We start from the raw sequence: 23,264 nt of genomic DNA on the forward strand, positions 1-23,264 counted from the left end.
GCATCACTGAAACATTTTGGTAATAATCACTGGACACACAACTATCTGTCTGTGCCTCATTTCTTGTACATTTCCTGTCTGATACATGAAGGCGCAGCATTAGAAAGCAAAAGGAATTAGAAAATCTTGTCATTCCAAAATCTTTAGCAGTACAATGACCCAGAGGAGACTGACTGCGCTCTCATACATGAGAACATATTGACTTTGGACATAGGCTATATACCCTGATGCGATCCTTCACCACCACGGACCTCGTGCAAGGCCCGGCAGGAGCCACTTTTGGAGGCTATAACAGACAGCGTGACTGCAGCAAGGTAGGCTAATTGTTTATTCAATGCTGCTGCCATGCAGTGTAACTTTATTATAGCCTAATGTATTAGAATATTTTCCACCGTTAATATTTGCCACTGAAAATGTCAGAGCAGAAACTCCTAATTGATTATGTGCGCAAAAGTTTGGACATGTCATGTTTTGAAAGCATATAAGTTAATAGTTCGTGAGATCTTGAACGCAGTTGCTGCTTCTGTTTCTGTGGTAACTCGTAGTTACTTGTTTTGATTTTGATTTGTATCATCCATACTATAAGTGCCGTATTGGAAAGGTCAGTCATGTGTGCTTTTAAGGTGCATCCTGTATTCAAACTCAGTGTTGACTTGCAGTAAGTGTTGCGTGTTTGTAGGTTAAAGCCTCTTTGCCCACGGAGTGGATGGAATGACAGGACCGTACTGTACTTGCGCAACTCGCTACATGTAGGCTTATGTCAAGTAATGTAACACAGTGCAACAGCCCTACTGGCGAGATGATGCCAACCTTTGTTCACAACACACCATACAACTAAGTAGTAATTCGTCACTTTAACATTTTAACAAAAATATAAATCAAAAAAAGAAAAAGTGGCACCCCCACCTTCCCCTCTGTATGTATGGATATATCCATACATACAATATAGTACATATATGTACAGGTATGTAATATACAATTAAGTATTACATAGTATTGTAAGTATCATATAGTTATGTAACAATACAGTTACATGTAGGTGTGTGTATATATGTTTTGAAGAGCTGCCATATAGACCAAAAACAAAAAATACATTCTAAATTAGTGGCATTAATATTTGTATTGGTGACAGCAGTGGTATAATGGGCTTATCTAGACAATGAAGATACATTAATCACAATATTATTGACTATAATCATTATAATAATTATAATTATATGTTTAATTCGGTTATGATCATATGATGAGTGTGAAATTAAGAACGCTATTATTATTATTATTATTGCACTGTCATATGTGTAATGGTATGCCTATTCCGAAAATAGAGGCGGACAGCGCCCCCTAACGGTGACGCAGCTGCACAAAAAGACGTGAAGGAATTTCCGCTGACGTCACTGCGTATGTCCATAACAGGGCTGCAGCTGTCTGAGAGCAACAATAACAAGCGATAACCAACAACTCAAACACGGTGGAAACGGTACCTGACATCGCCAATTACCACCGAATTTCACAAAATGCGGCTGTCGATATAACTCTGGCCTCCGTGTCTTCGTCCTCCGAATCGGAAAACAGGTTACCGTCGCGGTCATCGCCGCGAAAAAAACACGGAGACTCGGCCGCAGGGGGAACAGGGCAGTTCGGGGCTGCATCTGGGTCAGTGGGCCCATCGGCGGCTGTACCGGTGGTTTTCTTTTCCCCGTAGTGTCCCGTCGCGCCTGTCAGTCGTTTACTTAAACACCGTCTCACCCGTATAAACCGTGAGAACATGCAGGCTAACGGGGCAGGACAGGACAGAGATTCAGAAGTGTCCTGCCGAAACGGTGCACAGAACGGGGAGTCGTCCTCCGCCGGAGCAGCTCACTCCAACGGACTTCTGTCAGTCACCAACAATGGAAACACTGTCAGCAACAACAACGGAGTGTCAGCCCAGCCTGCATCCAACAACAACAGCTCGACCGATGCCAACTCAGGCGTCAAGAAGAACAAGCGTCTGTCTCAGTCTGAGGAGGACGTCATCAGGCTGATAGGACAACATTTACACGATTTAGGTCTCAAGTAAGTGCGCTAGTGGAGCTCCTGTGTTCAGCCAGCTGTCAGATGAATTATCTGACTGAAATCCATCATGCAGTCCGAGCAGTTATCATGACCTTTGGACAGGTTTCCTTCTCTCCAGTGTAGCGTGGATTCCTAAAAGTCGTTTGAACTGAAATTTGATGCTGTCTTATCTATCAACAATGCACTTACAGCATTACACATAACTAAACTACATGTTACGAGTCTGTAAGCCTCGCAGGTGAATTCTGCCTATATTTAACCCACCAAGCAAATAAGTATTCTGTTAGGGACAGTGGTCGAAGTTCAAGCTTTTGATGGAATTTTTAAACAGTGTTTTTTCCTGACGCAAGTTTATGGAGGACGGAAACAGTGACCGTGTCATTACAACCAGATGCAGCTTGGTGGATCATACTGTATGTACTTACTGTATGTTCGCCACAATGAAAATTGTGGAGAAAAAAGTAATTCGGCTCAAAATGGCTTGAGTTGGGAACGGAGTTTGGCATGGGTTCTCTCCCACCACTTAGAGAAGCGCTATTCCTCGTCTCTGATTGGTTTGTATCTGGCATCAAAGATATTGATGGAGTGAAGGGTAAACATAACTATTTTAGGTCATCCACCCTTTACGGCCCAAATTCATGTTCTTTGTAGTTCATACAGCACTGTGTATTGTGGTTTAAATGTGATTTTAAAAACCATCAAAAGAAGTGATATTTCCAAGCAGCAATTTGTGAAATATGCAAATCACAACTTTCCAGAGCTGAAGCTCATGTCTTTAGCGCTAAAGAGCATCATGAATTTTTGCTCAACCCACCTGTTTTCTTCACAACCAAAAATCTAATCTAATCTAATTGGTGGCTCAGCCCACTCAGTGCACGTCTTTCAGTCACAGTCATTTGTTATTTATCAGCTGTTCACATGACAAGTCATGTTCCTCTTCCAGTCTATGTATTAAAAATTGATCATGAGTGCTGAGGCATTCTCAGGTCATTGATTATAATGTGAAGTGATATTTTTACTCTGCTGTGTATACTATTTACAGTCAGACGGTGGACCTCCTGATGCAGGAGTCTGGCTGCAGACTGGAGCACCCCTCTGCCACCAAGTTTCGCAATCATGTCATGGAAGGAGAGTGGGACAAGGTTGAACCAAGTTCTTTGAACTGCATGTCCATATTTTGAGGAGTCCCTTATCACAGTAATCTGTGCACTTTATTCAGGCCAAGTAGAAGAAATCATTTAATTTATTTAATTTTCCAAGACAGATGCTTCACATCACTGTTAGAGTATGTAATGGGTTTAATCTATGATATTCCTTCTTTATTTAGGCTGAGAGTGACCTGAATGAGCTGAAGGCATTGATGCATTCTCCAAGTGCCATAGTGGTAAGCAATCCTCAGACCACTGACTCAGTGTTATCTCTAATGCTGTATTGTCTCATCAACAAATCAAGATTTTAAAAGCAGTGCACAAACACAACAATGTTAGTACCAAAGGAAAAAAACAGGAAGCAGGTTCACAGAACAAGCACTGAACCAACATGTATCTTAACCACAACAATAATATGATCTCAATTATTTTGGTCTAATTTATCTTTATTTATTATTTTTATATTATTTATTCAAATATATATATGTATTTATATATTGTTTATTTATTTTAGCTGTTTATCTCATCTTTTTACATTCACTTTTTATTTGTTTTTTAGTTGAATTATATTTCAAGTTCAAGGAAATCCACTGTTAAAAAGACAAGTTTTATTAAAAAATTCAGTAAAATGCAAGATGTTTCCAAAGTCATTGAGTAATCATGTTAAATAATCATGACCTCAGTATTGACCAAAATGATCGTGATGATGATTTTTTTCCATAATTGAGTGGCCCTACCCTTGGCGTAGCTACTAAATTTCTCATGCTTGATAAGGGCCCCAGCCTGAACACATCTACATGTCAGTATTGACTCATAGTCATAGCACCACCTACTGACTACAGGAAGTTAAAGGTGCTGTATATTTACAACCTCTACCTAGGGGGTTGAACAGATCCACCTCAAATTTGATCAGAAAAGCCTTAAGACCGACGCTGCATTTCGACATTTCGCCATGAACAAACAAACTCAACTCCACATCGTCAGATCTTTCCCAAAATTTCACATGTTTGATAAGAGTCTGAAGACTTGTACAGGCCAATATTGAATCATAGTAATAACGTCACCTACTGGCAACAGGAAGTTATAGGCCCCATACTTTTACTAACTACTAAATAATATTTTACCCATTCACACAGTGTCTGATAATCCTGAAAATTCAGAGCCGTTTCAACAGACCTCCAATAGTGATAACACAGCTGCCAATCACTTCAACTCGCGCAAGGGGCGAGGGCCCGTTCATTGCTGCTTGTAGCTTTAATTATTACTATTCTAGTATGCCATTGCATTTTTGAGGGTGCTTGGGATACTTAAAACTCATGAAAATTGGCACACATGTCAGAACTGGCTAACATTGCAAAGTTCTCTAATGACTGGGCTCAGGTTTGGCCAGGGGGCTCCATAGCACCCCCAAACACATGGCCATGTTTGGACAAAGTTGCTTGGATGTTAATGAGATTCAGTGGGATCATTGCTCTCAACATTCTCAACATGTTTTTTCAAAATTTTCGCATTCCATTTGTTTGTTCAAAAACTCGGCTCTATAGCGCCCCCTTATTACCTTTAGCATTTTTGAGGTGCTGGGGGTGCTCGAAAAATCACAGAACTTTGCACATGCATCAGAAGTGGCATAACTTGATACTTGATATGATCTTGGGCTTGGGTGTGGCAAAATGGCTTTAGGGCGCCCTGTGTCTGTTGCCCTCTGGTAAATGTATTGCTGCATCGTGACTCTTTACACAGCCTCAGGCTCTGTCTGAAACAGGCGGTTTTAACCATTGATGTATTGAGAAGAACTGGATACCGGACTCAAAGATGTTCAGTGTTTCTCAGTGGTGCATGAAGCCAAAAAATCAGCTTCCAGCTGTAAAGAAATGACCCCAATGTTGCCCATGTGCCTGATTTTTTTTTTTGGGCCCATAGAGCATGTGCACCAGGGACTTCCACTGGTCAAGCTGGTTAACTTCCGGTTTGCTCTGCTCACTTGAATGGGGTTAAAATAATACTAGACTTTCCGAATGTTATGGGGCCGAATGGATCAAATTCTAATAATAAATTGAGTCATTTCGCAAGGGTTGTGACACTCCAAAAAAGTATTCACTGTTCTACAGCCGCGCCTTTTCCAATGATTGTGTGTGAGAAAAATGCTGTTTGGGCCAGTGTGTATCACATGACAGACTCAGAAGTTGTAATTACATGGTTTGGCCAATATGTCAAATTGGCGTCACAGCCCAGCACTCTTCCCAAAATGTCAGTTAAATCACCACTACAAACCAGATGATGAACAGAAAGCTTGAAGCTCCTAGGGCTCGTGGAGTTTCCCCAGTTGGTAAGCCTCGTGCCAGGTGAACATGTGGTGTCAGTCCAGGTTTGTAGATGAGGTTTTGTAGGTCTTAGAAAAAAAGGATGAGCACAAAATTCACCAGATGTATTGTCTTCAAGAATGTACGGTACTATGAAGTGTTCAAAATGAAACAAATAAGACAATATGAAATAAATCATCATATGAATAAATATAGGCAAAATATTCAATATAACTATGACATTGTGAAATAATCCAATTTTGAAAAAGAAACACACAGAAAACAACTCAAATCATTAGTATTATTATGAAATGTTTTTTAATCCTGCTTCTTCAGTTTGAGTTTACTGCAGCTCATTTTTGTTTCATTCTTTATTATATCACAACAGCATTATTCCCAATGACTGTTTGATATCAGAATAACACTTTTCATCTCAAAGTCTTTGTCAGTCAAGACCAACAGGGCAGAGCCAGTGATGTGACCAACTGTCTACTCATTGACACCAAAGAGAGCAGCAGCCAGCCACTTACTTCAAAGACCTCAAATACAAGTACTAGACATTGATGGACATGGTCTCAAATATCATATTGTTCTCTAGTAGAGTAACACAGGCTCCTACTCTGTCTGTTTAGTTGGAACCATATTATGGTTGGAAAGAAAAGACTTATTGCTCTACAGTATGGAGAGAGTCAGTGCATTGTTACTGACTGATAGGACTCTTATTTGTAATGACAAAGCATTAAGACATCATGATGGCTAATATCTTTTGTCCTTTTTGGTCTTGTCTTCTGTGTGTCTATCTGTGCAGCGTATGAAGTTCCTGCTGCTGCAGCAGAAGTATCTGGAGTATCTGGAGGATGGGAAGGTCCTGGAGGCCCTGCAGGTCCTCAGAGCCGAGCTCACTCCTCTCAAGTACAATACAGAGCGCATCCACATCTTAAGCGGGTCGGTTCTATGTTCATTCATGTCAATGGAAGCAGAACTTACAGAGAGAATTTCACTTCAAATGTGAAGTGTTACTGAAATGTTTTGGAATTTAAGTTTAGTTTTTTCCATGTTGCAGTAGAAATGATGTGTCAAATCCCCCAGACATATGGTAGAATTTATTTTGACAGCCGCTCTGTTGACTTTCCCTGTCAGAGTATGAATGAGTATGCTAAATGAATTGTAACATTTTAACAATTGTAACATTGTAACATGAGAGCAGTGTAGTGGGGTTGCATCCACAGAGGGCTCCTGCAAAAATCTAACCTGAGGATGGAAGAAGAGGAAAATAAAATAAAAATGAATAGGATGCCATCTTATTGGGACCATGAAGATCCATAGCAAATTTGGCATGTGATGGATATTCATGACATGACAATCTGGCCTGTAGTTGCTGAGATAACACTCTCTTGACTAAACTGACCAACAGCCAGGAGAGTTTTATGTGGAATATGTTTGTAACTTTGCCTGTCAGATATCACAGAATATTTTGGTCAGTCTAATACTGTGAAGGTGATTCAAATGAAAACAATCTGTGCATAGTCGGTCACATACACTACCAGTTACAAGGCTGGACATACCTTCCCATTCACTTGAATGAGAAAGTGTCCAAACTTTTGACTGGTGCTGTACACAGATGGCTTTAGACTCTTTCAAGAGTAAGAATGACAGCCATAGGCAGGAATACTGAAGATTGTATGTAGTAGTTGTGTAAGAGCCTTTTTTATATGTGAAATGCACAAAAGAACAGGCTATAAGTGTATCTGATAGTAGGTGAGAAAATGTCGTCATGTGTTTTGAAGGTACCTGATGTGCAGTCAGGCAGAGGACCTGCGAGCCAAAGCAGAGTGGGAAGGCAAAGGCACTGCATCCCGAACAAAGCTGCTGGATAAGCTTCAGAGTGAGTCCATGTTTAAACTCCCAGAGCACTGTCACTGTAGTATGCTGTATATCCATATATTGATTTGTAAGCATTAACAGCAGTGGGTAATCTTCATCGCCTTCTTGCCCACACAGTAATCCTGCTGCTGCTTCCTACATGACATTAGAATTAAGCTTCCTGTCTAGATTATGTGTGGATATGATTTATTTGGATTACATTTACACCTCATGTTTATAGACATCTCCAATATACACACTGCAATCAGATTTGAATTGGAGATTTTCTCAATATTATGTGAAATATTTTTTTTATCATGTTCATCCTTGCCAAAATTATCCTGGTATGTCAGTTATATTAACGTATGATATATATGATTTATAAAAGCTCACTCATTATTCTTCTAAGGAAATAGGGAAAACGATACACTTTTGTCTACAGTATTTTTGTCAGTGGTGTCTCTGCCACAGTGTGTAGTGCACTGGCTCATATCTTTGTTACTGATTATTGCAATTATGAACTTAAAAACAAGAAAAAATATTCTATTCCTATATGTATGGTACTGATTATAGTCCTGTACCTAATCAGAATCACAAACAGGTTTTAGGTTTTCACATAGAAGGAATTTGTCTTGTTATGTGAAAATGCAAGTACTGCAAACATCTAGTAATCTAAGAAATATATTCTAAATTGAAAAAGCTGTCCAGTGTTTAAAATGAAGAGAATGGAATGCACAAAATATCGACTACGGAGTGTGTAAATGTTCATAGTACAAAGAATATATGCAGTTTGCAAATGAGCAGATGAGGATACACAGACGCAAAGAACTTTTAAGTAGTATGTTAGTGATGAGTAGTGTTGGCTCTAAAGGGTATACAGATGTGCAATAACAGTAATAATTCAAACTTGACGTTAATGTAATGTGCAGAGTCAGATGTGGAGGGTTAACAAATGTAAGATTCAAGATTTCAAGATTCATTTTTATTGTCATTCAGTAAAAACATCAGTGATGCAAAGCAGCATGAAATTACAAGCATGATATCGTTAAAAACACATAAAAACATTATATTAAAAAAAAAAAGAGCTCTATAAATATATATATATATATATATAAAACTGAATAAATAATTTCAGGACATTGCACAGGTGTGAGGTGTAAGGAATGTAAACATGAAAAGAAAGGGGGAGAGTCACTTGTTGGGTAACATTTACACCACTTAAAACAGGCTGTTCACTCCTCATCTCAGCAGTTTTGAGAACTAAGTAACTATCAAAGTTGCTCAATGTGTGTCAAATTTGGATTTGTGATTCTGTACTTAATATCAGTTTCTGCAGTCGGTCACTATATATTGTGCACTAAGTGGAATCTTTGTGTGTGTGTGTGTGTGTGTGTGTGTGTGCAGCGTACCTGCCTCCGTCAGTGATGCTGCCTCCTCGCCGCCTGCAGACTCTGCTGAAGCAGGCGGTAGAGCTGCAGAGGGAGCGCTGCCTCTACCACAACACTAAGCTGGACAGTGGACTGGACTCTGTATCACTGCTGCTGGACCATGCCTGCAGCCGGTAAGAACCCACACACGCTGCACTGTACCAGGATTCCACCCAGCCTGATCGAGACACTCTGATATGCATTTTGTACTAAGCAGGTCTGCAACGCATATGTCATCATTCAAACTACAAAGTAGCCAGTCATCTGTCACCTGATCTGTCATGTTTTATATACATTATGAAGCTGGATGTCTGTATTGTGTGTGTGTGTGTGTGTGTGTGTGTTTTACTAATCTTCAGGAAACAGTTCCCTTGCTACACTCAGCAGATCCTCACTGAACACTGCAATGAAGTCTGGTTCTGCAAGTTCTCCAACAATGGCACAAAACTGGCAACCGGGTCGAAAGACACCACAGTCATCGTGTGGCATGTTGACACGGTAATCCATCATTCACTGATTATTCCGTTTCAGAACAGGAAAAATGAGGAGTTGGTGTCTGAGAGTTGAAATAACTGGTTTATTCCTGTTTCGGTCAACAGGAAACCCACCAGCTGAAGTTGATGAAGACTCTGGAGGGTCATGCTTATGGTGTCTCTTACTTGGCATGGAGCCCTGATGATGCCTATCTGATAGCCTGTGGTCCTGATGACTGCTCTGAGCTGTGGCTGTGGAACGTACAGGTACAACATCATCACACAGGTGCACATTAGTGGTTCACGTCCGCTGGTATCCATGTTTAGTCAAATTCAACAAGCAGAACGACAACAAAGGTAACTGAACGGGTGCTGCTAGCAGCTGTTTGTCCTGGAAAAGCTGAGCTCTTTTGTCATGTGCAAAACTGTATCAGATCATTTAGCATCAGTTGAGTCTCTGAAGCTTTGCACCACAGGTCAATCACAACTGTGTTAGGTATTTCTGCATGTTTTGTTTGTTTGTTTTTTCAGGCTTTAAAAAGCTGATGAGGGTCCCTGCAAGACCAAGCCAATTTGTCAAATAGAAAACATCATTTATGTAATAGTAAGAAAAAATTCAGTGACATATTTGTATAATATTGTTTTTCACTGTTTAATTTTTTACTCTTGTCAGTCTTCAGTGTGTAGTGCAGTTCTATCCTATATCTTTCTGCTGCTGTTCTGTCACTGTATGTCATTCATACCCTGCAGCTAAAATCATGAAAAGGGGAAAAAAATGGCATGAAGAATATAGGTTTGTGTGAACCTAACTATCAAAAATACTTCAGTCTTGTGAAATCCTTACGTGGAAAAATAAAATCCTAAGCATTTGATTATCTTTGATTAATTATGCAGCTTTAGCTCAAATGTATTTCTTGCTCCTGATTACAAGCTGTGGGTTGTGCAACAACCAGCCAACCAACTTCTCTATGACAACCAGCTGTCACCGCCTGTCCATCTGCCACACACACAAACTCCACAGTAGAAACTGTATCTCAGATGGAGTCTTTATGGTCAAATGAACAACCCCTACAAACGTTTGTAGTGCTGCTATTTCCTTGTACTGAAGTGTCAGCTCACAGTGTAGCATGAAACCTCCCTCTCTTCTTTGCTGTTATTACTCCACCCACACAAGTCATACCCATTCCTCATACAAGATGCACTTCTTGCAGCTTCAGAGTCAGAGGACAAAATCCAGTCTTTTATTCTGTGTAAAAATACATTCTAAAGTCCACCCGAAGCTAATATGAAGCTTCAGCTATCTGAGTCAGACAAATCAAGTGGGGATCTTCCAAACGTACTTTTCTTTTTTTTTTTTCAAAATTCATGGACAGTCTTTCCTTGCTGAGCTGTGGCAAAGAGGGAATTCTGTACTAAGAAGACTGAAACTTTGGGAGATGTGCATTTGATGGTTTAACTCAGTCCATTGAAGCCTCTCATTAGGTTTGGTTGAACTTTAGAATACACTTTGCATAGGATGAGGACTGTGGATTTTGACCCCCATTTCTTACAGTGTAGTCAGTATGAACAGGAGCAATGATAACAGCCCATAAATCTTTTCATGTACATTTAGCTGTGTGATATTGTACAGACAGACTTGTCAGAAATGTGAACCATTCCTTTTAAATAATCATTTTATTTTTATTTTATTACAATTTGGGTTTTATTTTTGAAATTCTGCCTGTGCTACAAAGTTAATTGCTGAGATGTGAAAACACTGGTGCTGAGCAGGAACTGTACAGTGTGTTTATCAGAGTGCCTGTCACTGCTGCAAGGAAGCAGGTTGATGAGAGCAGAAAAACTAAAACAGTGAACTCAGTAGAGCTGAAAGAAATCGCAGAGTTTATGATAATTCTCTGGATTTGTCACTACACATGACTCCTTTCACATGAAACTGAGTCATTTGATCCATTGTTTATAAAAAAAAATTGATTAGCACAGCTTAAAACAAGCCTGGTTCAGTGCCTTACTGATGAAACCATGCTGCTGCTGCTCCACTCACTTTCATGTAAAAGGCACCTGTACTCTGTGAAGGCAGACATATTGTGTCCTTGTCCTCTCCGCTTCACACACCTTGTGTGAATTGACAGGCAGATGAACTCCTTCCCCAATTACTACTCAGACAAAGATGTTCCAATTTTACCTTTAATATAGCTACAGGCAGTAGGGTAAAACTGACACAAAGAAAAACATAGCCAAAAAGTGTTCAAATTCCCATTATGGTGAGTACAAGGTAAGTATTAAGTATACAAAAAATACACAAGATATACAAAATACCAAATGTGTCATGAAGATAGGCTATTGGTAAGCATGATGTTGCTACATACAATGTATCTCATGCACATTTTCTCACTACTAGCCAGAACATGTGGCCAACATGAATACACCATCTGTATTTTTATCTGCACACAAACCACTCAAATATCTCTGATTTGTGAAAATATTCATATTTATCAATAATTGTGAACCCAAAGGTTACTTTTACATACCATTGATGATGTCAGATGAAAAGGCATGAGCTTTCCATAGGCTCAGACATGGGGTACATCTCAAATCTCTTAACTGCATCCACGTTTCCCTCACTTGCGTCTTTTTCTTGTGTCTTAGTCCCTCCAACCAAGGATGCATGGAGAGACACAAGGAAACCAAGCGAGGAGAGAGGAAACGAGGAAATATGTTTTTAGAGAAATGAGACGTCCTTTCCTCTGAAGCGTCCTGTGAAGCTGATCACAGCTGGATCAGCTGTCAGTCAGCTTTAACAGCTGTATCAACTTCTAATGGAGTTTGTGTCTGCACACGTGCACTGTGCTGACACTAATAAAGGCGCAGCGTTATCACTGCCAGCAGCTGTTTTCTCTCTGCAGCCTGTTCCCTGTTTAACAAACTCCTGCACATGAATAAAAACCTGCATTCTGTATTTATACTGTGTACTGTGTCCTGCTCAGAGGCACAGGAACCATTTCTAATGACAAAATATATTTATATCATTTTGCGTCTGTATTTATTGATATTCTGATTGTGAATTCATTATTTAATAACCCAGAATATGATCAGGGTGTCTTTTGAACACTGGCAATTATTTATTAGGTTTAATGTTTCAGGGAAAATTGAAATTATGTAACTCATATCAAACCCGACACTCAAGAATTTTCAGTCTCACATGGGACTGAATGGAAATGACGACAAATGATAAAATAAATGTGTTTAAAAAGTGTTTCTTGCTGGCAGACAGACTCTCCCTGACTTTAACTTTATCAATAATAAAAGTTAATGGAAGAGATCAGATCATCTTTCTAATAAATGAAGAAAGTCTTTTTGGTCCTTAAGTTGACCAGACCAACAAATAAATAAAATATAAAACTTGGGAGTGATACACTTGAGTTTGATCTGTCATCTGTCTTCACTCAGTGATGTTGTGATGTATCAAATCAGTTCGATCAGCTGCAGTTGCCAATCAATAACTGTATATTCAATATTCAAATATTCAATGAGATTTCCTTGAAGGCTGCCTCTGGTATATCTTCACTCATGGCTCCTCAGAGATCCTCCTCGCTCCTCGATCCCCAGAGCAGGAATAAGAGACTTGACACAGCCTTCAAGATGGCGGACCAGAATAACTTCTGGTTCAAGCGAGGAGCAAGGAAAGGTTAAATAAAAGACTTGAGATGTACCCATGGAGAACCGCCTTGATGCAAACTGATATCAACTAGATACACATGACCTAAATGACTATTATACAGAACCACCAGCAGGGGACGCTAAATGACAAAATAGAAATAACTGACTAATAGTCTGTCCCAAACCTCTTCTAACCTGATGACAGATGAGATGTCAGTCAGTGTAAGATTGTGTTTTCAAGTAACTGGGGGTCACATCACATGAACCTGTAAATCTGAATCAACTTTATTTCAGTGCGTTCCCTTCTTTGCTCTGTTATGTAGACTGGGGAGTTACGAACAAAGATGAGTCAGTCTCACGAGGATAGCCTGACCAGCGTGGCCTGGAATCCAGATGGTAAACGCTTTGTCACCGGTGGCCAGAGGGGCCAGTTCTACCAGTGTGTAAGTATCTTTCACAGCACACACTCTACTGTCAGTGCTCACATGCTCTGAACATTGTGTGTAAATACACAGTTCCATTACACACACAAAAACACATGTAATAGACATGCATTGATATGTTAAGCACTATGGTCAGGGCCAGTCCAGCTCCCAATTTGCGTCATAAGGCTGTCATGATATTCATATGTGAAATTGTCCCTGTCTTTCACCTGACTTAAATGGTGCTTATTTGTTCACAAACAGAACCTTGGATTTGTCATTCTGATTAAAGTAGAACTTCACTTTGCTGGGTTCAATATCAGTTTGTATGTTTAAAAAAAACTGTCCAAACATTGACTTAAAAATATAAAAGCAGGACTTTTGTATAAAGAAACTAAAAGTAACTTTCAGCAAAGTGTGATTGTCATGCGTGCACTGAATGAGCCGGTAGCAGGACTCAAAAGGTTATGTGTCCAGGCTGCATCACATCAGTCTTCATGGTTTCATACACACTTCATCATGATCATTCCCTCTGAAAGCACATTCACTGAATTTTTATTCTCATAAGACATCACAGCTTCTAACATCACATAACTCTAAAAACAAGGTCAGGGCTCAAGTTAATTGAATTAGTCCACTTTGAACATAATATAGTTGTATAGTATAGTCTTTCATTTTGTCAGAAAGAGGGAGGGTTGTAACTAGTAATCATTTCATCATCATCAGTCATCAGAGCTGTCTTTAGTGACATACTCCATCAAGGGACTAATTCATCACCACTGGTAATATTCTGTGCAGAGAAGAATTAATTAATAATATCTCAATGTTCATCCTCAGTCCTATGAATGTCTGCTCATCTGCACTGCTCAGCAGTTTACAGTCAACAGATCCTCTGTTGGCCGCATATTTCAGCACCACTCAGAATTATTCAGATGTTGTTGTTGTGAGGTTTCTACCCGTTAAAGGGGAGTACGGTCTTGACCTGCTCTATGTGAAAAGTGCCCTGAAATGACTTTTGTTGTGATGTGGCGCTATATAAATAAATTGAATTGAATTGAATTCAGGACATTTGACACAATTGACCACACAATTCGACACAATTGAGAGACAGAAAGAAGTAGAACAACAACAGTAATAACAATAACAATAATAGTAATAGAGATGTTACTAGCAACAACAAACAGCACCAATAGCCGGAGAAACCCACCTGGTCAAGAGAGATGGCCGCCCACCAAGAGACGGGTTCTGCTTGAGGTTTCTACCCATTAAAGGGGAGTTTTTCCTCACTGCTGTCGCCAAGTGCTTGCTCATGGGGTAATTGTTGGGTCTCTGTACATTAAAGAGAATGGTTTAGACCTGCTCTATATGAAAGTGCCCTGAGATGACTTTTGTTGTGATTTCGTGCTATATAAATAAAAATCGATTGATTGATTGATTGATTGATTGATTGATTGATTGATTGATTGAGATGGAGCAGAAGAGGAGGAGAGAGGTGCATCATGGGAAGTCCCACGGCAGTCTAGACCAATAGCAGCATAACTAGGGGCTGGTCCAGACATGTGGTGGTCAGCCCTAAATAGGAGCTTTATCAAAAAGGAAAGTTTTGAGCCTACTCTTAAACGTAGAGTGGGTGTCTGCCCCCTAGGAGCCTGATGGCTGAAGGCTCTGCCTCCCATTCTACTTTTGGAGACTGTAGGAACCACAAGTAAGCCTGCATTCTGGGAGCGCGGTGTTCTAGTGGGGCAATGGGGTACTATGAGCTCTTAAAGATATGATTGTGCCTGACCATTAAGAGCTTTGTAGGTGAGGAGAAGGATTTTAAATTCAATTCTGGATTTTACAGGAAGCCAATACAGCGAAGCTAAAATGGGAGAAATATGATTTCTTTTTCTAGTTTTAGTCATTACACGTGCAGCTGCATTCTGGACCAGCTGGAGAGTCTTTAGAGACTTGTTAGGGCAGCCTGATAATAAGGAATCGCAATAATCCAGCCTAGAAGTAACAAATGCGTGGACTAGTTTTTCTGCATCTTTTAGGGACAGGATGTGCCTGATTTTTGCAATATTACATAAGTGAAAAAAGGCAGTCCTTGAGATTTGTTTTATGCGGGAGTTGAAGGACATATCCTGATCAAAGATAACTCTCAGATTCCTTACGGTGGAGCTGGAGGCCAGGGTAATGCCATCCAGAGTAGCTATATCATTAGATGATGTGTTTCTAAGGTGTTTAGGGTCAAGCACAATAACTTCAGTATTGTCCGAGTTTAGTAGTAGAAAATTGCAGGTCATCCAGGTCTTTATGTCCTTAAGGCATGCTTGGAGTTTGTTTAACTGATTGGTTTCATCTGGCTTCATTGATAATCTCATCTGCATAGCAATGAAAACTTATGGAGTGTTTCCGAATAATACTACCTAAAGGAAGAATATATAAGGTGAATAGTATAAGTCCAAGCACAGAACCTTGTGGAACTCCTTGTCTAACTTTTGCATGCATGGAGGATTTATCATTAACATCTACAAACTGAAATCAATCTGATAAATTGGATTTAAACCAGCTTAATGCAGTTCCTCTAATGCCAATTAAATGTTCCAGTCTCTGTAATAAGATGTGATGGTCAATTGTGTCAAATGCGGCACTAAGATCTAACAAGTCAAGTACAGGGAGAATTCCTTTGTCCGATGCAGTTAGGAGGTCATTTGTGATTTTCACCAGTGCTGTCTCTGTGCTATGATGCCTCTAAATCTAAATCTAAATCCTCAAATAAACTATTGTTGTGTAGAAAGTCACATAACTGACTAGCAACTGCTTTCTCAAGGATCTTAGAGAGAAATGGAAGATTAGATATAGGTCTATAGTTGGGTAAAATGCCTGAAAGAGTAGGCTTCTTATTTGAAAAAAAAAATGAAATTGAAACTACAGAATGTTGGACCTGATAATGATTTGACACTCACTGGCTGTTTTCCATAGACTGTATAAAAATAATGGATGTAGTCACCATGACTTAAACCACTGGTTTGTGGACTCCTGTTTTGAAACCTCGAGTTTAGCATTTTGACAGTCCCCATCTTGGTTTTTTGGAGTCAGAAGTGAAAAAAAGTGACCATACTTGGGTGAACGCGTGGAGCTGCCAAAGAGCTCCCCAGGGTCCAACTACAGCACCTCACACACTGGTAGTGACTTGTCAAACACAAGGTAGACATGCCATAAAGCATACCCTACTTTATTGTCTATTTTACTTTAAATGGGACCATAATTTACAAAATGAACATCATGCTGTATTGAAGAGGACTTGAAACTAGCGATTGAGTCCATAAACTCTGTAGGAAAGTGTTTACTGAGTTGATAAATCAAGTGAGAAGTAGGGTCATTTTCCCATAGACGTCATAAAATCAGACTTCTTTTTGGAGCCAGTGGAGTCGCCCCCTGCTTGCGACTAGAGAGAATGCAGGTTTAAGGCACTTCTGCATTGGCTTCACTTTTCAGACCCGGAACTATCCACTTGGTGTTTTCAAATAAAGAACAACAAATAATGAGCCCAAATATTGAATGATCCAGGTGTTGATGGTGGTCCTGAATACATTTTGTTTCCTGCTGTCTCTCAGGACTTGGATGGAAACCTGCTAGACTCATGGGAGGGAGTGCGGGTGCAGTGTCTGTGGTGTTTGAGTGACGGCCGGACCGTCCTCGCATCCGATACCCACCAACGAATCCGAGGATACAACTTTGAGGACCTGACTGACAGAAACATGTAAGTCACGATCATGACTGGGCTGAGAAACCTCAACACTCTCTGCGCCAGCTCTCACTGTAGACGTCACAACGTGTAACCAAACCTAAATTCTGGGCTCTATCATTTCACTCTGGCTGTGCCAAGACAGGGATGAAGTTATAAAGCAGTAGTCTCCAACCTTTTTGACTTGTGCCCATTCATCATCACAGAAATCCAATCAGACATGATATTTGTTTCACAGCGCATATTTCTGTTTTATTTGTGTATTAGATATATTTTAGTTTTTCATCTTGCACCCCCTCAGGTTAATCTTGGGACCTCTTAGTGGGTCCTGAGCCCCAGGTTTGGACTGCTGGTATAAAGGTTTATCCTTTTATACATACTGGTTTACATGCAGATCTCAAAATATCAAATGTGACTGAGTCATAAAGAAGGCACAACCAGGTCTTATCACAGGCTAAAGTTATTAACCATGTCACACTGGCGTTTCACCCAAGGAATAGTATAAACTTTGTTAGCCTCCAAACTGGAGAGTTTCCACCAACACAGATGAGCCACAAACAGAGATGTGAGTCTCACCAGAATAAGATAGCATCAAATTTAGTGACTTGAATGAACGAGCCAAACCGCAAAGTCATATTACAATCACACAACATACCTCCACTAGGGAATAAACAAACAACCAGTGGAAGACAGAGGCTAACGGAATGGATATTGGCAGAAAACAGCATGTGTAGAACTGAAGTGAGCCTGTTGATTATGTAAGCAATATGACACAACTAATTTTTCTTCACTTGAAGCAGTAGGCCTCTCTGTGCAGCCACATGTCTCTGCTTGTGGATGATGTTGTGTGTTGTTGGGTTCCAGAGTGCAGGAGGACCATCCCATTATGTCCTTCACTGTTTCCAAGAATGGAAGGTTAGCTCTGCTCAATGTCGCCACCCAGGTGAGCAGCTTTTTACTTCCTCACATTTCACACCACAACATGCTTTCCTTTCATTTTAACTTCAGCTAGTTGCTGCCAGATTTTGGATTTTGGTATCTGCTTTGTGTTTGTAGGGAGTGCACCTATGGGACCTGCAGGACCGGGTGCTGGTTAGGAAGTACCAAGGGGTGACCCAGGGCTTCTACACCATCCACTCCTGCTTTGGAGGGCACAATGAAGACTTCATTGCTAGTGGCAGTGAAGGCAAGACAACATGACATAACAGAGTTAACAGAGTTATCTACATTAGCTGACAATCTGACATGAGTCTGGTTCTTCAAAGCTGGTTTCAAATTCATCTGGAAGTCCTTAAACCCAAACCTGCTAAAGTGCAGCTTATTGACAATTAGCAGGATCATGACCTTGATGTTCTAGATACAAGCTCATTTTCAGATACAAATGTCTTGTTTTCTTATATTTATAATGAAAGAATGTTGATATATTTATGATTTTAGATGAGAAAATACAGGTTATTGATAAATCATTATGATCAGCCGGTGTAATTATCACAATTAAATTTTATAATGAAGTTACCTTTACTTATACATTTACGTATACAACAAAATAAAAGTTTTTGCACTAAAAAAGTACCAATCCAACATTGTTTGTTGAAGATAAATAAATAAATGATTAACCACAGAACTTGCATTGCCACTTTGTGCTCCACAGTGTTTCTATTGTGGCCACACTTTTCATCACTGTTAAACAATCAGATATTACCAGTCAGTGTGGTCAGACTGCCAGTGATGCTGGGTGTGAGATTAGTACGGCTCTCCTCATTGAACATACAAGAGACTTTTAGGTGATAATCACATGTCTGTTATGAAAATTAAACCTTAGTAAAACATCCCAAAGAGCAGCTATAATTGCTTTAACATGTTTCAGCAAAGTGAGCTTTATAGTTAATCACTTAAAAGGTTTTAGTGTTTCAAATGTCAAATGAAATGTCATATGTTCTACCTCAGCTGCTCTTTCAACAGTCAGAATCTTTAAGTTAAATTTAGGTCTTTTGTTCAGAGCATCCCAAACTACATTTGGACTTATTCCTTTTTAGTGCACAAACTTTTATTTAGTTGTATCATCTTTGAGTATAGGTAACTCTTCATTTATTTGTGATAATTACACCAATAGATCACAATGCTTTATCAATAACCTGTATTTTCTCATCCAAAATCATAATTAAATCAATATTATTTTATTATAAATCTGAGAAAGCAAGACATATCTGATCTTTGTGATGATCCAGCTAACTGTCAATAAGCTGCACTATAGCAGGTTTGGGCTTTTTATTTATTTATTTGACAGGGATTGACAGGGATGATACATCAGGCATTGTTACATTTAAATAAAATGCAACCGATGCAATATATGTAGGACGTAGCCGTAGCTAATTTGCAGTCCTTGTCCCTGGTTAGGCTATAATACAACACTCAGACAAAGGCCAGGCAAGTTTATTTATATAGCACATTTCAGCAACATGGCAATTCAAGATGCTTTACATACATAAAAGCATCGAGACAGTGCAAAAGAAACACGTTATAAAAGGACACTTAAATACAATTTAAAAATATAAATTCAATACTATCTCACTGGAAAGAAATCAAAAATGTCAGTAAAATAACAATATTCCTGACATCAAAATACCGAGTGAAGTTTAGAAAGAATGAAGAATGAACATCAGTCACTATCAAACCTTTCTCCTGTCCTCCTCCCTCTGAGCACGTTTAGCAGAGCAGCATCAGCGAGAGCTCCCTGTGTCTACACAGGAGGCATTCAGGTACAGTGTTGAGCGTAGGTCACCTGCATTTTGGAAGTGCTCAGAGCCCAATACGCATATTTTAATGTAGTTTTGTGTATAAAACAGGAAAATAAACTTGACTTGACTAAACTGTGAAAATACAGGAAAAACCTGAAGTCTGATGTTGATGTTGATGATGAAGACAACAAACGACAATAAGAACAATGTCTGAAAACGCTGATTTAAGAACAACAAATGGGAAAGAAAGTATGTATGCTGTATAAACCCATTTATCTCAGTGTTCACTGATTTAAAGTTTTAAGTACTAAAGCAACACCATGGCTTCAACCAAGGCAAATCTGTTCAATTCTTTTTATTTCTGATGGCAGGGTATTCCATATCTGTGGACCTTTAACTGGAAAAGAGGATTGACCAAATGTTGTTTTGTATTGTGCTGGTTTGCAGTCTCCACTAACTGCTCCCCTCGTAGTGCTTTATATTTGAAAATCATTTGATTGAATAGTTGTGGTGCAAGGCCATTCACACACTTAAAAATCAATTTTATAAATGAGAGATTTATAAAAGTCTCAAAGAGAATTCTCAGCTTTGGAAAAGCAAAAAATCCAGACTCATGTAATATCATCAACTCTCTAATCTGGATAACCTGATTATCTGTGTACGCTGTTGTGAACTGTGATGACAACCCTGATGACATCACTATTACATCATCAGGATTATTTTCTCAGATATGACAAAACTCTTCTAGAGCCACAGAAGGCACAGAAAGTGTTGACAGGCTGAGTACTAACCATGATGAGTAAACAAATGTTCATGTGTAAGTTTGGTTGAACTAAATAAACCAGCAGATAAAAGTTTTCTGTCTCCTCACAGACCACAAAGTTTACATCTGGCACCGGCGCAGTGAGTTGCCCATTGCAGAGCTGACTGGTCACACCCGCACAGTCAACTGTGTGAGCTGGAACCCCGTCCTGCCCGGTCTGCTGGCCAGCGCCTCCGACGATGGGACAGTCCGAATCTGGGGACCCGCCCCCTTCCTGGATATCCAGGACTCAGAGGGGCTCAATGGTGAGTAGATGAAAACTGTGCTTAGTTGTCTATGAAAGATTTAAAAGACAGACAAGCCACTCCTTAGAAATCTGCAGGTCATCAGAGTAAGAAATTAAAGTAATATTTGTCAATCACTGATCATCAGGTTCTTTAACACTCTCAAGTATGGTGTGAAACTTGGAATTTTTCTGGGGCACACTTAGTACTGACTGACCACATTTTGTGCAATCTGTTGCCTGCCTGCTCTGAACAGGTTAATACCTCAGTGCACACGGCTCAGCTGTATTTATTTCCATCACTTTATTTGATGACAGCGCACCCACATAAACCTCTTCAAAATCACAAATACCGCTTCATTCATATTTTGCTTGTCTGTTTCACTCCCGTTTTACATCCTTCAACTGGCTGAAATATGATCGCACAGAAAAAACTACACCAGTTTTATTCCGGTTAGGAGACAGAATAAAGATTAATGAGCGATACTTCTATCATTGTCTCTTCTTGTCCTGTCAGAATGTTGCAGCATGGACAGCTGATGATCTGCTGCTGCTGTGAACCTGAGGAGCATTAAGACTCTGTAGACACTTGAATGGATAAAGCAAGGAAAGTTATGGTGATTGGACAGCTACTTCCTGGAGGCGGGGCTGGCGGCTGCTGTGTATCAGGTCATCACAACACAGAGATGTCAGACTCCATCAAATTATTGAAAGTATGGCCGGCCAGGTGACGCTGGACTCCAGGACCTCCAGGATCTGACACACCATCTCTTCCTGTCCGGACCCATACGCTCACCTCCATCCAGGAGCACCCACCTCCTCTTATTTATTATCAGCCACATAATTTATTCATGAGTAGTTCACTGGGCTCTAGGCTGTGATGTAGCAGCACCTGGTGGTGGGTGTGTGTTCTGGTAGTTGTCTCCAGTCCTGCATCTGAGCTGCTCACATGAAGCTTCAAACTCTTTTCCTCTTTCACTCCTGGAACCTTTTAAGAGATTTTACCTGCAGGAACATTTGATGGATGTAACACCCACTTGAAGAGAATCTTTTAAATTCAAAATTCTACATTATATTGTCTTTTTTTAAAAAAAATACAGAATAGATTTCCTGGTTTTGTTTTCTTTCACCTTTCCTGCTTATAGCCAGAGAAAGAATATTATTTGATGAGCATGTTGCATAGGATTGCACAGGATGATGTGTTTGATGGCTAACTGATGTTTTACGCCCTCACTATACCTGTTAAAATACATCAAGTGGTGAGCTGCCTTGTGAGAATACACAGCAGCTGATGTGTGGACAGGTAACCCTTTTCTCTGTATATGGTTTATCTGAGTGTAGTTTCCTTCATGCCTTCATTGAGGACTTCCTGTTTATTTTGCTGTTAACAGCTTTGCTCTGGCTTCACTATTTGCTCTTTATTTCCGAATCATTGTTTGATTGCAACCTGTTGACATCTCACCCTGCGTACAAACAGAAGTTTTCATATACATTTATTTTGGTTTGGTTTAGTTGTTACATGTTTCTAAGTTGTATTTATCACTGTGTTATCTTTTTATTCACTACAAATGGAACTGTAACATTTAAAGAGACACTCCCTGATTCCTTACTGCACCCGATAGCACTCCCTAATCCCCATATATTCCCCAGCTCAACAGTGAACTGTTTTAAAAAGATGAGGCTGGTTTACTCTATATGTGTCTTATTGTCAACAAACCTCATGAAAACACCAAAACCAACAATATAATAGTCCTTCTCTCACTACTTTCTAACTTAACTACACTCTTTGGCAAAAAAGCCCCAAACCCATTGGTTCAGAGTCAAGATGTAAATCTAAAAAAAAAACAGAAACACATTTTTTAAAAGTCTCAGTAATTTCCTAAAACAGCTGGTCACTGTAAGTTTTAGCAAACGTTAACCAAATAGGAGGAAATAGTACATTTGTTGGGGACTATTTTCAGCAGTGGATGAATCCACATTTGGTGTTCTAGTGAGTATTTCTGGCAGCAGGACGGTGTGTGTGGGATTGAGTCAAAATAAACTACAGTGTGTGTTCATGGTAATGAAGGAACATGTCATCCAGTGCAACAGTGTGACTCACTGATGTGTTTTTAATACTTTTTGGACAACAGTGGAGTTCTATGACACAGGAAGAAGATACATCAGGCTTTGATACACAGACATTACTTGTTAGTAGACCATTTCATCGTTGGTTGAGTCTGCACTTGAGATATGTTGACTGTAAAAAAAAATATAGCATATCACCAGACTTACCCTTTAAGTTTCGACACATCACCAGTGAGCTGAGAGGACACACAGTAACAAAATGATGGAGTGTATCTTTAACAATCAGTGTGTAACACATTTGTACACAAATGTAACATAAAGTTATGAAGAACTTG

At 39.6% G+C, this 23,264-nt stretch overlaps 1 protein-coding gene across 2 annotated transcripts; it reads left to right on the forward strand.

The window, feature by feature from the left end:
- The first annotated feature begins 97 nt into the window (after window positions 1-97).
- Window positions 98-22,875, forward strand: wdr26a (WD repeat domain 26a). Of its 2 annotated transcripts, none has more exons than XM_042424135.1 (14): window positions 98-314; window positions 3,098-3,197; window positions 3,383-3,439; window positions 6,312-6,448; window positions 7,291-7,388; window positions 8,771-8,927; window positions 9,153-9,291; window positions 9,393-9,533; window positions 13,247-13,366; window positions 16,948-17,093; window positions 17,943-18,021; window positions 18,135-18,264; window positions 20,690-20,884; window positions 21,380-22,875. In XM_042424135.1, exons 2-14 carry the CDS (start codon window positions 3,117-3,119, stop codon window positions 21,400-21,402), a joined length of 1,503 nt encoding a protein of 500 aa, XP_042280069.1. In that variant the 5' UTR covers window positions 98-314; window positions 3,098-3,116; the 3' UTR covers window positions 21,403-22,875. The 2 variants fall into 2 exon arrangements, with proteins under 2 accessions (XP_042280069.1, XP_042280068.1); XM_042424134.1 differs by lacking the exon at window positions 98-314 and adding an exon at window positions 1,371-2,055.
- The last annotated feature ends 389 nt before the right edge of the window (window positions 22,876-23,264 follow it).

The sequence above is a fragment of the Thunnus maccoyii genome, chromosome 10, assembly GCF_910596095.1.
Source record: "Thunnus maccoyii chromosome 10, fThuMac1.1, whole genome shotgun sequence".
Lineage (NCBI taxonomy): Eukaryota > Metazoa > Chordata > Actinopteri > Scombriformes > Scombridae > Thunnus > Thunnus maccoyii.